The sequence below is a fragment of the Vipera ursinii genome (genome assembly GCF_947247035.1).
Source record: "Vipera ursinii genome assembly, chromosome: 3".
NCBI lineage: Eukaryota > Metazoa > Chordata > Lepidosauria > Squamata > Viperidae > Vipera > Vipera ursinii.
The window spans coordinates 20,672,484-20,688,971 of record NC_139516.1 but is presented as its reverse complement, the minus strand read 5'-3'; the positions used below and the strand labels follow the sequence as shown (position 1 = coordinate 20,688,971).

At 39.6% G+C, this 16,488-nt stretch overlaps 1 protein-coding gene across 3 annotated transcripts in view; it reads left to right on the top strand.

Moving 5' to 3' along the window:
• The window catches only part of SLC9A8 (solute carrier family 9 member A8), a 70,445-nt gene that overhangs the window by 3,243 nt on the left and 50,714 nt on the right, over positions 1-16,488 (top strand). For all 3 annotated transcript variants that reach the window (XM_083358016.1, XM_083358017.1, XM_083358018.1), the window contains one exon: positions 3,054-3,232. In XM_083358016.1, coding sequence (XP_083214142.1) covers positions 3,054-3,232 — 179 coding nt within the window. Of the gene's footprint in view, positions 1-3,053; positions 3,233-16,488 lie in introns of those variants that run through there.

Here is a 16,488-nt window from a genome sequence, read left to right as displayed (position 1 = left end):
GGTTTTATTTTACAATCCCCTTGAGAAAATTCTAGTGCAGTGGTGGCGAACCTATGGCACGTGTGCCAGAAGCGGCACTCAGAGCCCTCTCTGTGGGCATGGGCGCTGTCACCCCAACCCCGCCTCCCCCCAGGGCCCTATCCTCAACAGCAGCCCCCCCCCGGAGGAGAGTTGCCCCTGAGTGCAGCCCTCACAGAGCAGCACAGCCAAGGACATGGCAGCCCGGCAGTGGGGACAAGACTCCGCCCTTGTGCCCTGTCACTGTAGTTGATGCTGCAGGGCACAGGTGGAAGACGTGGCTGTCATGGCACTGTTGGGCCGCCTGGGCGATCTGCAGCAGGCCATGGAGGTGGTGGGTGGCCCTGCGGGTGGGGCAGAGTGGGGGTGGGGTGGGCGGATTTTGGGCACTCTGTTTCTAAAAGGTTCGCCATCACTGTTCTAGTGCATCACAATAAGTTAACCATGTATATTTTTTCTGTCATTTCTCAGCTATAAAATTCTTTTTGTGGTGAGAACTACAAAGATGTTTTTGGGCACAAATTAGACTTTTTATTCATTCCATATTCTGAGATTGGCCTGCTTGACATAATGATTTTTGAAATCTATATTGACCTTACATTGACCATATTATACTTACCTGTGCCACCCAAATTTTAGATCATGTCCTTCTAAATCTAATACTGTTCTGTTTCATAGTAACATCCACTATTTAATCCAAGCTAAATAGCAGGCAGCAAAGTATAATTTCCAGACTGGTAGTCCCAATCCTCCTCTTTCTTGTGCATCTTGTAATACCTTGTATTTAAGTTAGGTTTTTCCCTCTGTCATATACAGGCTTCTGAATGAGTTGAAAAAAGCCCTGATTTAAAAAGTCAGTTTATTAGAGTTAATATAATGAGGCTGTTTTAACAAATAGCAGAGAGATAATATGTGCTTCTGTTCAGTAATTATTTCTTCCAAAACAGTTCTGAAGTGTGCATAGCTATAATAACTATCCCATAGCTGTTACTGATAATTTAGAATGCTAATATAATTTGTACTATCCATTCCTCCTGAAGAAGTTCAGTCTCTTAGGTACTGTTTGCTTCTTCTAGGTTATGTACTTGTACAGGTGAAACTCGAAAAATTAGAATAGCGTGCAAAAGTTCATTTATTTCAGTAATGCAACTTAAAAGGGGAAACTAATATATGAGATAGACTCATTACATGCAAAGCAAGATAGTTCAAGCCGTGATTTGTCATAATTGTGATGATTATGGCTTACAGCTCATGAAAACCCCAAGTCTACAATCTCAGTAAATTAGAATATTGTGAAAAGTTGCAATATTCTAGGTTCAAAGTGTCCCACTCTAATCAGCTAATTAAGCCATAACACCTGCAAAGGGTTCCTGAGCCTTTAAATGGTCTCTCAGTCTGGTTCAGTAGGAATCACAATCATGCGGAAGACTGCTGACCTGACAGTTGTGCAGAAAACCATCATTGACACCCTCCACAAGGAGGGAAAGCCTCAAAAGGTAATTGCAAAAGAGGTTGGATGTTCCCAAAGTGCTGTATCAAAGCACATTAATAGAAAGTTATGTGGAAGGGAAAAGTGTGGAAGAAAAAGGTGCACAAGCAGCAGGGATGATCGCAGCCTGGAGAGGACTGTCAGGAAAAGGCCATTCAAAGGTGTTGGGGACTTTCACAAGGAGTGGACTGAGGCTGGAGTCAGTGCATCAAGAGCCACCACACAGATGGATCCTGGAAAAGGGCTTCAAATGTTGTATTCCTCTTGTCAAGCTGCTCCTGAACAACAAACAACGTCAGAAGTGTCTTACCTGGGCTAAAGAAAAACAGACCTGGTCTGTTGCTCAGTGGTCCAAAGTCCTCTTTTCTGACGAGAGCAACTTTTGCATCTCATTTGGAAACCAAGGACCCCGAGTCTGGAGGAAGAATGGAGAGGCACACACTGCAAGATGCTTGAAGTCCAGTGTGAAGTTTCCACAGTCTGTGTTGATTTGGGGAGCCATGTCATCTGCTGGTGTTGGTCCACTCTGCTTCATTAAGTCCAGGGTCAACGCAGCCGTCTACCAGGAGATTTTGGAGCACTTCATGCTTCCTTCCACAGACGAACTTTATGGGGATGCTGACTTCATTTTCCAGCAGGACCTGGCACCTGCCCACACTGCCAAAAGCACCAAAACCTGGTTCAATGACCGTGGGATTACTGTGCTTGATTGGCCAGCAAACTCGCCTGACCTGAACCCCATAGAGAATCTATGGGGCATTGCCAAGAGAAAGATGAGAGACATGAGACCGAACAATGCAGAAGAGCTGAAGGCCGCTATTGAAGCATCCTGGTCTTCCATAACACCTCAGCAGTGCCACAGGCTGATAGCTTCCATGCCACGCCGCATTGAGGCAGTAATTGCTGCAAAAGGGGCCCAAACCAAGTACTGAGTACATATGCGTGCTTATACTTTTCAGAGGTCCAATATTGTTCTATGTACACTCCTTGTTTTATTGATTGCATGTAATATTCTAATTTACTGAGATTGTGGATTTGGGGTTTTCATGAGCTGTAAGCCATAATCATCACAATTATGACAAATCACAGCTTGAACTATCTTGCTTTGCATGTAATGAGTCTATCTCATATATTAGTTTCCCCTTTTAAGTTGTATTTCTGAAATAAATGAACTTTTGCACGATATTCTATGGTAATTTTTCGAGTTTCACCTGTAGGTGTCTTATCTTTATTTTTATTTCTGTTTTGCTTTGATGCTTTTACTCTTAAGGAAGAAACAAACGTTTCTTCAGCTACTGTACTGTACTCTTCATACATTTATTTTAATCATTTCACTGCAATAGTTTCCCAAGAAGATTTGGAGTCACGGTATTTATGCTGCAATTATCCAGCACCTATAATAAAGCACAGTTCTTTTCAGACAGGTTTAATGTTAGGTATTTTTTTCTTAAATAATAGTTTTTCCATGTTTTCTGTGTTTTAGACATTGTTTTTATTTTTAGTCCTGTTTGTACTCAGTCTGACTTGTGTTTGCATTCTCTTACAGCTTCCCAAATGTGACCCAAGATGCATTCAATTTCACCCTTCATACCACCCTGGCCCTCACCACAAAACTAGTGCTTCCTACGCCTGCCAAACCAATCCTTCCAGTGCAAACTGGCGTCCAGGCTCAACAGGAAGAACAGTCGAGTGGCATGACTATATTCTTTAGTCTCCTTGTACTAGGTAATCTCTCATTAATTACTTTTGATGGCAGTCATGAAAAGATGAAGGTTGTGAAACACAATTCCAGTTCTGCTTACTAACCTCTATTGCTAGTATGGAAAAAAAGTGGAATGGAAGAGTTTTTTTCTTAAAGTTTCTAATGTAGAAGGAAGCAGATGTGAAGATTAGCTTTCCTCTTTGTGAAATAAAATTTGCATTCCCTTTTACTCATGCAGGGTGACATGGTGGCTCAGTGGTTAAGAAACTGGGCTTGTTGGCCGGAAAGCCGGCAGCCCAGGTTTAAAACCTGAAAGCGCCACATGAGAGGGTAAGCTCCTGTCCTCGCCTCAGCTTCAGCCAACCTAGCAATTTGAAAGCATGGAAATAGAGTAGATAGACAGGTGTCACTTTGGTGGGAAGGTAATAGCACTTCGTGACGGCATGCTGGCCACAGGACTGCGGAAATGTCTTTGGACAGCATTGGCTCAATGGCCTTGAAATGGAGATGAGCACCACCTCTTATTGTCAGCAATGACTAGCAGAGTAAAATTCACAGGGACTCCTTTACCTTTTTACTTAAGCATATAAATAGCAGGAATACCAAATTTCACATGGTTAGAGCCAGGGCAGAAAATATTTCGTTTATCAGAAGCCACACTTTTTTATTATTTTATTTTGTCACTTCTTAGGATAAAGGTTTGAATTTGAGAGGATTTTGCCATATGAATAAATATACCCTTAAATTTCCAGAAAGCTTTTTTGGCAGGCTAAGGGCGGTTGAAGTATTGCAACTTTTTCTAAGAGTTTTGATTTCCCTTGTAAAAATGATGGCAAACTATACTGTCGGTGTTCATTTGGGTTGTCAGAATGGGATTTGACTAAGCAAATGAGATAGGAAATAAGCAATTCAGAAATCACATGTGGTTCATGGGTGATCTATGCCTTGTTTAATGGGTCAAATTCCCCATCCAGAAGTTGTTGGCAAATGTTATCTGTGGTTTGCTAAATATTTACAGAATTTTGGTGATTTGATCCATCACAAACCACTCTATGTACCCATGGGTCTTAGTACATTATGTGAAGGTGTTAAATAGCACATTTAGCTAAATGTAACTTGTGCCACTTTGGTTTCTCTAACTGTTTAGCAAACTACTGTGGCTGTTGCACATGAAAGTAGATGATGGCTGCATACAAATCATGGTAAATATTTTAAAATGAGATATAATGTGTAACTGCAGTTAAAGGCTGTGTTCATACTTTTAGTTCAACCATGTGGTGTAAAATATGTAACTCATTAATTAGTGCTTAATATGGTACATAGATCCAACCAATTGTGATTTATTTAGCAAGATTATATTTAAATACACCATACCTTAATACTGTGTTTGTATCAGATTAATGACTTTGCCCAATGTGTAACTGCAGTTAAAGGCTGTGTTCATACTTTTAGTTCAACCATGTGGTGTAAAATATGTAACTCATTAATTAGTGCTTAATATGGTACATAGATCCAACCAATTGTGATTTATTTAGCAAGATTATATTTAAATACACCATACCTTAATACTGTGTTTGTATCAGATTAATGACTTTGCCCAAGATAAGGGAAAACAACTCAATAGATTGATTTTTGGGAAGAGCAGGTTATTCCCAGTGAAAGCTTTATATTGGCAATTTACTGGTTACATTTTTTTATTGAAAAGTTTTATGAAAGTTACAATATTATCCCATCCCCAACCTACCCCTAAACCCCCCTACCCCTCCCCCATTTCCCAAAGCTAATTACAGGGTTACAAATATATAATAATCATAATCTAACTAACATTAACCAACTATATAAATAACCAAATACATAATGCACTTTAACCCGCCTATAATTACAAATGATCTAAAAGTATCCAACTTATACTAATACAATAATAATACCGTATAATATATATATATTATAACTAATAAGAAAAAAGAAAAAAGAAAAATTTAAATTATAACAATCTAAAATTTACTCATAAGCTAAATGGAAGTTTTTAGTCCCATATTTTTTCTGAATATAATCTATCCATCTTCTCCAAACCGAAATGTATCTTTCTTGTGAATGATCCTTCAAATAAGCAGAAATCTTAGCCATTTCTGCTAAATTTGACACTTTAAGTGTCCATTCCTCTATAGTAGGCAGGCAGTCCTTCTTCCAATATTGCCCTACCAATAACCTTGCAGCTATTATCAAATTCAACATCAAGTTAATTTCTTTAGTATCACAATCTGTAATAACACCCAATAAAAGTAATTGTGGGGTAAACTTTATCTTTCTCTTAAAAATCTTTTGGATGTTCCACCAAATTTTAATCCAAAAAGCTTTTATATTTCTACAAGTCCACCAAATCTGAAAATAAGTAGCGTCCAAACTACCACATCTCCAACATTTGGGCTGTAAATTGGAATACATACAAGACAGCTTTTTAGGATCCAAATGCCATCTATAAAACATTTTATAAAAATTTTCTCTTAAATTTTGGGCTTGAGTAAATTTTACATTTCTAACCCAAATTACCTCCCAAACATCCAACGGGATCGGTTCTTGAATATTTTGAGCCCACTTTACCATGCAGTCTTTCACTAATTCCATTTCCGAATCCAATTCTATTAAAGCATTATAAATTCTCTTTATATGCGCTCGAGTTTCATCTTTAATCTGTTCTACCAAATTTTCATCCATCAGTGTCAAACCAACCTTCTGATCTAACTTCCACCTAGCTTGCAGTTGAGTATACTGAAACCAAGACTGTACAATATTTTCTTGTTTTAACTCAGCTAACGACCTTAATTGCCAATCATTCCCTACCAGTCTAAGTAATTGCTTATAAGAAATCATATCCAAATTCACACCCATAGATACACCCCTCTATTGCGTGTCCAGGAATCCCCCAAATTGGTATTTTATAATTCAACTTATAATAATACATTTTCCAAACACGCAATAAAGCACTTCTTAAAACATGAGATTTAAAAGCCTTGTCAACTTTTTTATCATAAATCAAATATGCATGCCACCCATATAATAAGTCCCATCCCTCAAGATAAAGTATACTTTTATTTGTTAAATTAAGCCAATCACTAACCAGTGTTAAAACCACCAGATCATAATATAATTTCAAATTAGGCACCTTAAGTCCTCCTCTTTCCTGTGCGTCTTGTAAAATCTTAAGTTTAACTCTCGGTTTTTTCCCCGCCCAAATAAATTTATTAATACCCTTCTGCTAATCATTCAAGTTAGCATCCTTTTTCAAAATAGGTATCATTTGAAACAAAAAGAGAAACTTTGGTAAAACATTCATTTTAATAGCTGCAATTTTTCCCAACAAAGATAATTGTAATTTTTTCCAATTATTTAAATCCTTTTGTGTTACGGGAGAGGAATCACCTGCTGCCAGCGTCAAGCTCCCTCCGCCCAGTGCGCTCCCACAGAGAAGGCCTCCTAAGGGTGCCACCGTTTGGAGAATGCCGTCTGGTGGCTCCCAGGGGGAGGGCGTTCTCTGTGGGCGCGCCGGACCTATGTAACCGTTTACCGGTTGAGCTCCAGATGGCTCCCGACCTTCGCTCCTTCCGACGCGACCTAAAAACCTATCTGAACAATTCGGTCTGGTCTGATGGGTTCTGTTTTAATTATTTGTTTTAATGTAACTTATCTTCTGCATTTGGGCATTAGGGTTTAACTTATTTTCAATTTCTGTATTTGTACATTTTTGATATTTATGTCACTGTTCACCGCCCTGAGTCCTTGGGGAGAAGGGCGGTATACAAATCAAATAAATAAATAAATAAATTAAAGTTTTAGAAACAATAGGAATTGCCTGCCGTCTTGAAGCCATTTTCCAACTTGCTACAATTCACTTTCTCTTACCACTTTCACTTTCCCTCTGCACTTCAGAATAAAAATAAAATCCAAGAAAAAGAAAAAAGAGGAACCTTTAATAAAAAACCTTTAAAACTCTAAAATCCAATGTATTGTTTAGACTTTAACAGAATCTTCACACTTTATTCTTTTGAAGGAAAAAAAAACATTTCGGCGCCATCTTTTCTCTTTCAAAGTCAAATTTGTATATGAGGAAGATTAGAGCACCCAAGTTAGTTTTAAATACTTGCAAATTTACTCCTCCTGGTCAGCTCTGTCTGCTTTAAGATCAATCATAAATCACTATAATCCATAGATGTGGATGCAGCATCTGGCTTCGCCCCTGCTTTGGAGCAAAGGCGTCCTGGACTCGGAGAAAGCCTCAGGCTCCATGGGAGCTCTCACCCTCCAACCCCCAGATAATTCTGGGAGGTCTTGGGGAGTTCTACCACTACCCGAGGAGAGCTCACCTCCCCCTCTTCTCCCGAGGGGGAAGTTTACGAGCCGCGGGACAGCTGATTGTCACCGTCTCCGCGGATCTAACGAAGCCTCAGGATGGGCGGCCAGAGAAAAGCTGCCATTCAGCACGGCGTTGCCACCGGAAGTCCCAATTTACAGGTTACATTGTAGTTGGCATGAGTAGAGTGATAATTTAAGAAAGACATTTTCATTTATCGTAGAGTTTCACTGCTTAAATGAGAATTTTTCCTAATCAAGATTCAAAATTCATAGTCCTGAACTTTTAATTAAAATAAAAATTATAAATATTGTATTACTATTAGGGTCATTTTCTTCCTAACTGTACCTTACCAATTTTTAAACAAATAAAAAGGTGAATTAAAATACAATAACAGACAGAACATGATCTTACATTGCTAAAAACAGATGAAAAGCTGATTAAAAAACGTTATAGATTACTGCTTAACTTAAAGATGGAGGAGGAACAAGTTAAAGAAACAGTGGTAATATGGGCAAAAAATGTTGGACATACTATAGAGCTTGAAGAATGGGAAAAGTTATGGGACAGAAATATTAGATTAACCAAAGCTGTACCATATAAAGAAAATTTGTATAAAATGTTTTATAGATGGCACATGACACCAGTGAGTCTAGCCAAAATGTTTAAAAATACTTCAAATGTCTGTTGGAAATGTAATCAAAGACCAGGTACTTATTATCATATATGGTGGTCATGTTCTAAAGGAAAAAGGTTTTGGCTTAAGATAAATCTATGGTTGGAGAAGATGATTAAAAAACAAATAGAATTTTAACCAGAATTGTTTCTGTTAGGAATGATAGGCCCCAATTATGACAAGGAGAGCAGATACTTATGTTACATGTATTGACAGCAGCGAGAATTATGTATGCCCAATATTGGAAAAATGAAAAGTTACCAACTGAAGAAGTATTAATCAAGAAAATATTGGACTGTGCAGAAAGGGATAGATTAACTTTAGAGATTAAACAGAAAGAACTTTCAGTTTACTATAGAACTTGGAAGAAATTTTATCAATGGCTAGATAAGTGAGTTAGAGAGAAAGGAATGTGATATGCAATTTTGAATTTATTTGAGTAAGAAAAGTACTATACATTGAAAACTTAGTATTGTTTATTATTATTTATTATTTATTATTTATTTAGATTTATATACCGCCCTTTCCCGAAGGACTCAGGGCAGTTTACAGGGCATTTAAAAGAAAGTCAATACAAACGTTAAAACAAATTAAAAAAGATTAAATAGAACCCTGAGAAAATTAAAACCCAGTTAAAATTAAGATTAAAAAATTCTCAGCCTGGGCCAGAGAGCTCGAAGAGCCAGGTCTTCAGGTCCCGGCGGAATGAATGGAGGTTGGGGGCAGTCCTAAGCTCCGCAGGCAGCTGGTTCCACAGGGCAGGCGCACCCACTGAGAAGGCCCTACCCCTGGGTGTTACCCGCCGGCAGTCTTTAACCGGCGGCACCCTGAGGAGACCCTCCCTGTGGGAGCGCACTGGACGAAGGGAACTTGATGCTGGCAGCAGGTGTTCCCTCAAATATCCCGGACCCTCGCCATTTAGGGCTTTATAGGTCATCACCAGCACCTTGAATCTCACCCGAAGGGCAACTGGAAGCCAATGCAGCTCGCGGAGTAGTGGTGTTGCACGGGAGTATCGGGAGACCCCCATCACGACTCGCGCAGCTGCATTCTGCACCAGCTGAAGCCTCCGGGTGGTCCTCAAGGGCAGCCCCATGTAGAGAGCGTTGCAGTAGTCTAAACGGGAGGTCACGAGCGCATGAGTGACTGTGCGTAGGGCATCTCGGTCCAGGTAGGGTCGCAACTGGCGCACCAGGCGAACCTGGGCAAAAGCCCCCCTGGTCACGGCTCCTATATGGTCTTCAAAAGTGAGCTGCGAATCCAGGAGGATGCCCAAGTTGCGAGCCCTATCAACGGGGGGTAACACCTCACCCCCCCCATCGTTAGAGATGGAATAGTCTGGTTGACCTGAGATGCCGGTATGCACAGCCACTCCGTCTTGGCAGGATTGAGACGAAGCCTGTTTCTCCCCATCCAGACCCGGACCACTTCCAGGCAACGGGACATCACGGCGAGGGCATCGCTGGGTTGTTTTGGGGTGGAGAAAAAGTTGGGTATCATCAGCGTACTGATGATCCCCCACCCCAAAACCACGAATGATCTCGCCCAGCGGCTTCATATAGATGTTGAACAGGAGGGGCGAGAGAACCGACCCCTGAGGAACTCCACAAACAAGAGGCCTCGGGGCGGACCTCTGCCCTCCCGTCAACACCGACTGCGAGCGGCCCAGGAGATAGGAGGAGAACCACTGCAAAACAGTGCTTCCCACTCCCAACCCCCTGAGACTCCGCAGTAGGATACCATGGTCGATGGTATCGAAAGCCGCTGAGAGGTCTAATAGGACTAGGACAGAGGAACAACCCCTGTCCCGAGCCCGCCAGAAATCATTCACCAGCGCGACCAATGCGCGACCAATGATAATCTATTATACCTACCATTGTTATTATTAGCTTTACTACTTTTATTTATATATATATTTACCCAGACAATATGCTGTTTGCCAAATATTGAATGTTATTGGGGGAAACCCCAAACCCTACCCCCAACCTTTCCTGTAAGTAAAGGTAAAGGTAAAAGTTCCCCTGCACATGCGTGCTAGTCATTTCCAACTCTAGGGGCCGGTGCTCATCTCCGTTTCAAAGCCAAAGAGCCAGCGATTGTCCGAGGACGTCTCCGTGGTCATGTGGCCGGCATGACTATACGCCAAAGGCACACGGAATGCTGTTACCTTCCCACCGTGGGGGTCCCTATTTTTCTACTTGCATTTTTACGTGCTTTTGAACTGCTAGGTTGGCAGAAGCTGGGATGAGTAACAGGAGCTCACTCTGTTATGCGGCACTCAGGATTCGACCCGCCAAACTGCCGACCATCTGATCGACAAGCTCAGCGTCCTAACCCACTGAGCCACCGCGTCCCTTTCCTTTCCTGTACCCTGTCCCAAATTCCCATCCCATTACCCCCCTTTTTAACCCTATAAAAACTAATAAATTTTGTTTCAAAAAACCACACAATTGTTAAGGGAGGAACTATAATGACAGGAAGCACTGGTGATATAAAAAAATGCAAAAAACATTGAGGAATGGCAAAGAATAGGACCAGTTCTTACATTTTAAAAATATTCTGAAGATAGTGTAATAATTTTTGTAAGACAGTTTAGGTAACTAAGAATTTCAGACAGCCTGATGGGGCTTTGGTTCAGGTTCTTGGTATAAAGAATATGAGTTTCAATTTTTAATACATTTTTATAGGTTTGATTAATCACAGCTTAAGTGTTCTAACAACAAAAAAGATCTCTATAAGAATATAAATGCATTACAAAGCTTTTTAAAGTTTTAAGGTAATTGGTTTTTTCGTGCATCTCTCAATGTGGAAAAAACATTGATACATTTTTTAAAAAATGTTATTGTTAGTTGAATTAGTTGAACAAGATTAGAATAGGATCCCTGCCAATGTGAACTATGTGAGTGTACTAAAATTAATGATCTTTCCAGGAAGAAGTTTACTCTGTGTGTCTGTATGTTTACATTGATGCTCTGTATGTTTGTAGCTTCTACAAAACAAAATACCCAGGAATTCCCTGTATAAATTAATAGTTTATAAAAATTCCATCACAAAAACGGGGAGACTTGTGTGTAGTCTGTACGCAGCAGATCAATGCTCCAAAGCCATGTGTATGGAATTAATTTTGAAATAGAATTGCTTTATCTCTTATTCAACCATGACAGAGTGTAACCTGAGTACATAGCTATAGTTTTTACTTAATTAAATTCTGCAGTTGCTTCCTCAATTCCAGTATTAAAATTAAAGGGTGTTGTACCTTCATTGTACTCAGAATGTAAAGAAATGTTTCTTTTATTTTTCCTTGAACTCTCTGTTGCAGAAATGATTATCTGATTTTACTTCTATTCCTACTTCCTTGTGAACTGAACGTGACTTCTTTTTGAGGAAATATGTCTAGAACAGGGGTGTCAAACTGCTGGCCCATGGGCCGGACACATCATCCGGAAGCCGCACCCACCCCATTGACAGCAATGGCGAAAAGGCTCCAATACGTTGCATGACATCACGTGACGTTGCGAGTTTCACATGTCAGGTCTAGAATTATAAAATGAGCCTCTTCATAATATGCAATTGTGTAATCCAGCATTTCTGACACAGAGAGAATTGTTCCCAGGAATGGGATCCTTTAAAGCAAATCCATTAAATTTTGGTTCTGAGTTTTTGAGAGTCCCAAGTGTGAAAATAATAAGGATATATATTCCTAACAATATAACAGAGAAATGTTTCTCTAATAATGAGAGAGAATATTTTAGCCCTTTCTTTCACTAGGTTTTCATAGCATCAGAGGGTTATTTTCCTTTTCTTTGATATATTTCCTTGATTCAATTTACCTTTATGTGAACTGGGTAATTCTGTATGAAAGATATATTTATATAGTCTGTATATATTATTTAGCTTTTGCTTTCCATTACCGTTTCTGGTTATACTTTCACAGTAAGCTTTGTTTTTCCTGAAAATCTGGTTGTCAGTTTGAATGATTGTTTATACCATCACAGCCTCGTGGTTGTATTGGATTACAGTTTCTATTTTAATAATGCTTAATTTTTTGTAAGTGTGGGAATTATTCTGGAGAAAAATCAAGTGTTTTCCTTTGAAATACCCCTATGCTGGTTTGGAAAAGTCAGTTGAACCCATTTTCATTCCCACAGTGATCCTAGTAAGAACACTAATTACTGCCATTTTTAAATAATTATCTAAAAGGGTTTCTTAGACCCATAAACTCCTGAATGTCAAATATTCAAATGTATCTATATCAGGGGTCCCCAACCTTGGCAACTTTAAGACTTGTGAACTTCAACTCCCAGAATTCCCCTGCCAGTCCACAGGTCTTAGAGTTGCCAAGGTTGGGAACCCCTGATCTATATTACTGTTTTTCCAGATAGAGAAGACTCTGAAGTTGTTTTGTGTTTAAAACAAGATAGGAGCAAGACACGCATTGAATAGTTGCATTAGGGAGATATTTGCCAGAAGGAAACCAGCTTTGATAAATTGTGAACTTTTTATTCTTAATAATGTCAGTGGCCCTGAAAGAGTGCCCTATCTAAAAAGCACTTCAATAGTTAAAATTATTTATTTATTTTATTTATTTATTTTATTGGATTTGTATACTGCCCTATTCCCATAGGACTCAGGGCGGTTTACAGGGCAGTTAAAACCATGAATACAAAAAATTAAAAACAATTAAATTAAATTCAAGCCCCAAGAGTAAATTTAAAACCCAGTTAAATTAACAACCCCACAGTCTGGACCAAACAGATCGAAGAGCCAAGTTTTCAGGTCCTGGCGAAATGAGCGAAGGTCATGGGCAGTCCTAAGTTCTGTGGGTAGTTGGTTCCATAGGGCAGGCGCACCCACAGAGAACGCCCTTCCCCTGGGAATAACCCGCCGGCATTCATTAACTGGCGGTACCCTGAGAAGGCCCTCCCTGTGGGGGTGCACAGGACAATGGGAAGATGATTAAAACATCCCAAATATAAAATATAACTTTTTGTGAGTTTTAATGATTTTCTTTGAATAGAAATAAGTGCTTTGTGTGTGTGCCTTGTTTGAAACCAGCTAATACAAAAAGCCTAGATTTTCCTTTATAAATTTATTAAGAAAAATACTATGATGATATCTCATGAGGTATCGTTAAGTGAAACAATATAAGAAAACAAGGATTGACTAGATAGAGTCCATGTCTTTTTTAAACTCTGTGTTATCCTTTGTCTTTAGAGAGAATTAATTTCTGGCCTCCAGGACCAACTTAATATTTGAAAAGCATTAAATGAAATATTTAAAGCTAAAGAAAAAAAAGATGACATTGTGAAAGAAAATGCCTTTTTATATATATTGTACAAAGATATTTTTCCTTTTCACATTTGGCATCACGAACTAAATTCCTGAGTATGGTAAGATTATTTTGAAAGCAGCCAGTTCTACCATCCCACATCCTCTTTAGGCCACAGTTGAGCCCAAAATTTATGTTGTTAAGCAAGACAGTTGTTAAGTGAGTTTTGCCCCATTTTGTAACCTTTCATATCACAGTTGTGAAATAAATCATTGCAGTTGTTAGTAACCTGGTTGTTAAGTGAATCTGGCTTCCCCATTGACTTTGCTTGTCAGAAATTTGCAAAAAGATGATCACATGACCCCAAGACACTGAAACCATCATGAATGTGAGTCAATTGCCAAGCATCTGTATTTTGATCACAGGACTATGGGGAAGCTGCAGTGGTCGTAAGTGTGAAAAATGGCCATGTCACTTTTTTCAGCGCTGTTGTAACTTTGAATGGTCACTAAACATAAGTTCATAAAATATGGCACAACAAAATAAGTTTTTGCGGGGTTTACAGATGCTAGTTTGATGGGGAAGAGGGTTTTGCAGGAGGGTGCCTTTGGGTTGGTGTTGACCCTTGGTAACCGGATGAGTCCGGGCAGTTTTCTGGACAAAAGTTATGGAAGTAGTCTGCCATTGCTTTCTTCTTAGGGCTGAGAGAGACCCAAGGCTCCTCATCTGTCTTTGTGCCTAAGGCAGGACTAGAACTCCTGGTCTCCCTGGTTCTACTGATGCCTTAATCATTACACGAAATTGACATTATCTATGATTATCACCAACTCCTTGTTTCCCTTCCTGATGCCTTAATCATTACACGAAATTGACATTATCTATGATTATCACCAACTCCTTCTTTCCCTTCCTGCAATTTCAGCCCAAAGAAAAGTCCAAAGGTTATTTTTTTAATAAAGGTCCTGTGAGTTTGTAGGAGTGGCTCTATTGAAATAGGCAGAGAAAGTATGATGCAACCAAATTTTATCCTACCACTCAAAAGGGTTTATTGTTGTTCAAGCTCCAGGATTGAATGTAATCAACAACTTGCAAATGGGCTGGTAGATGTTGACTGTGGAGTACCTCTCAGCAATGACCCCGGCCTATACTATTTGCAGTGAAGGGACAAATAGTAAAAAGACTACTGTAAAACAAGCTGTGATTAAGAAAGGATCAATAGAAAGGATCAATCAAACAACTTTCACATTCAATAAATGACAACACTAGGTTGGGCGAGAAAAAGTCTTATATAAAACCTTAGGAGCAACTGAGAACAATGCAGAAAATAAACAGGGAGTTGTACTAGCCATCTGATTGATTCATGATGAGGCAATTTCCTGGAAACTTTTACTTAAACCTGCTAATTCACTTGGTAAATTCAGTCTGAATTAAAGCTGAATATGCTGCTTTTGAAACAATGGCAAAACATGGCTAGGAAACCTTAATCTTGATGGTAAATTATTATACCTGAGGTCCAGTGCTTGCAGGAAAACACTCAGGGCATAGAAGGCCTGTATTTATTTATTTGTAAACATATCACCTTGTATGGCTGCTTCACTTGCCAAATGACTTATTAAAGACTAGACCTAGAAAATTTTCTAAAAAAAGTATTGCTGAGGAGAAATAAACACCAAAATGACCTCTAAAACAATCGGTGTTATGGACAATCTCTTTCTCTCCTTTGCCACTTTTTTGTTGTTGTTGAATGAGTCTTTCTCCCTTGACTGTTGTGTCACTTGTCAAAGTAATGTCACATTGCTATGCCCAATAATATATTTTACAGTACTAAATGCAGCTCCCATTATTTCCTGAGACCTGGCTCGTGTTTCTCCTGTGACAAGATATTGCGGTTTATTGCTGAATAAATGCTATTAAGAGTTTTCTTGTTCAGAGTTGTCCAGATTCTGTGCCACGTCCTATTTTCCCCAAATTATCTCAGTGTGTGATTTTAGGTCATGCATCATCCTGTGTGATGCAAGAGCAGCTCTAACTGTTATAGACATTTCAGAAGAAGTTATATCTCCACTGGATTTGGTCCCCCCCCCCATGCTGTTAACAATTCTGGATTAGGCCTTTTTGAAGAAGCCTGGCTGGAATAACCTAATCTCGTTTCTTTGATGAATTAATCAAATATTTTAATAACTTGCATATTTATCTAACTTTACTAAAGTTACTGGTTCAAACACTCCCTGCTTTCTCTTTTTTTCTGGGACATTTGCGGACTTTTGCAGAGTTTCCTACAATCCCCTTCCTATCCCACCCCTTTTGGTGACTGTTGGCTGCTTCCCCTTGGTTTTCTGTTACTAGCGTGAGGCTGCTGTTTGGATGCCTTGTAAGTTTTGAATTCCAAAACATTTTTTGATTAAACGAATAGTTATTTATTACTGTTTCTACTGCTACTTATGAAATGGATCCATTGTCTGTGCTGTTATAAGATGGAACTCTTTGTTAGCTAAAAAGGTTGACAGAGCAGAAGTATAAAAGTAAACTATTTTTGTCTGCCAATGAGAAATAAAAAAGATTTGTTTTTTGTTTGAGAAGATATTAACATTTTAGCAAGTGTCCATTTCTTTGTGGGATGGGCTTGTTTACCAAATAAGAGAAGCTAAAACCCAAAGGAGAATTTATTCTCAAATCTCAACAGGTCGGCCTGTTGGAAAAGATATGTCTTAAGGTCACGACGAAAGGACCGAAGGTCTGGGGCCATCCGGAGCTCCCGGTGGAGCTGATTCCACAAAGTAGGTGCCCCAACAGAGAAGGCCCTCCCCCTGGGGGTCACCAGCTGACATTGTCTGGCCAATGGCACCCTGAGGAGGCCCTCTCTATGCGAGCGCACAGGGCGATGGGAAATCGTTCCTGGCAGCAGACGGTCCTGCAAATATCCCGGGCCTAAGCCATGTAGTGCTTTATAGATAAGGACCAGCACCTTGAATCTCACCCGGAGGGC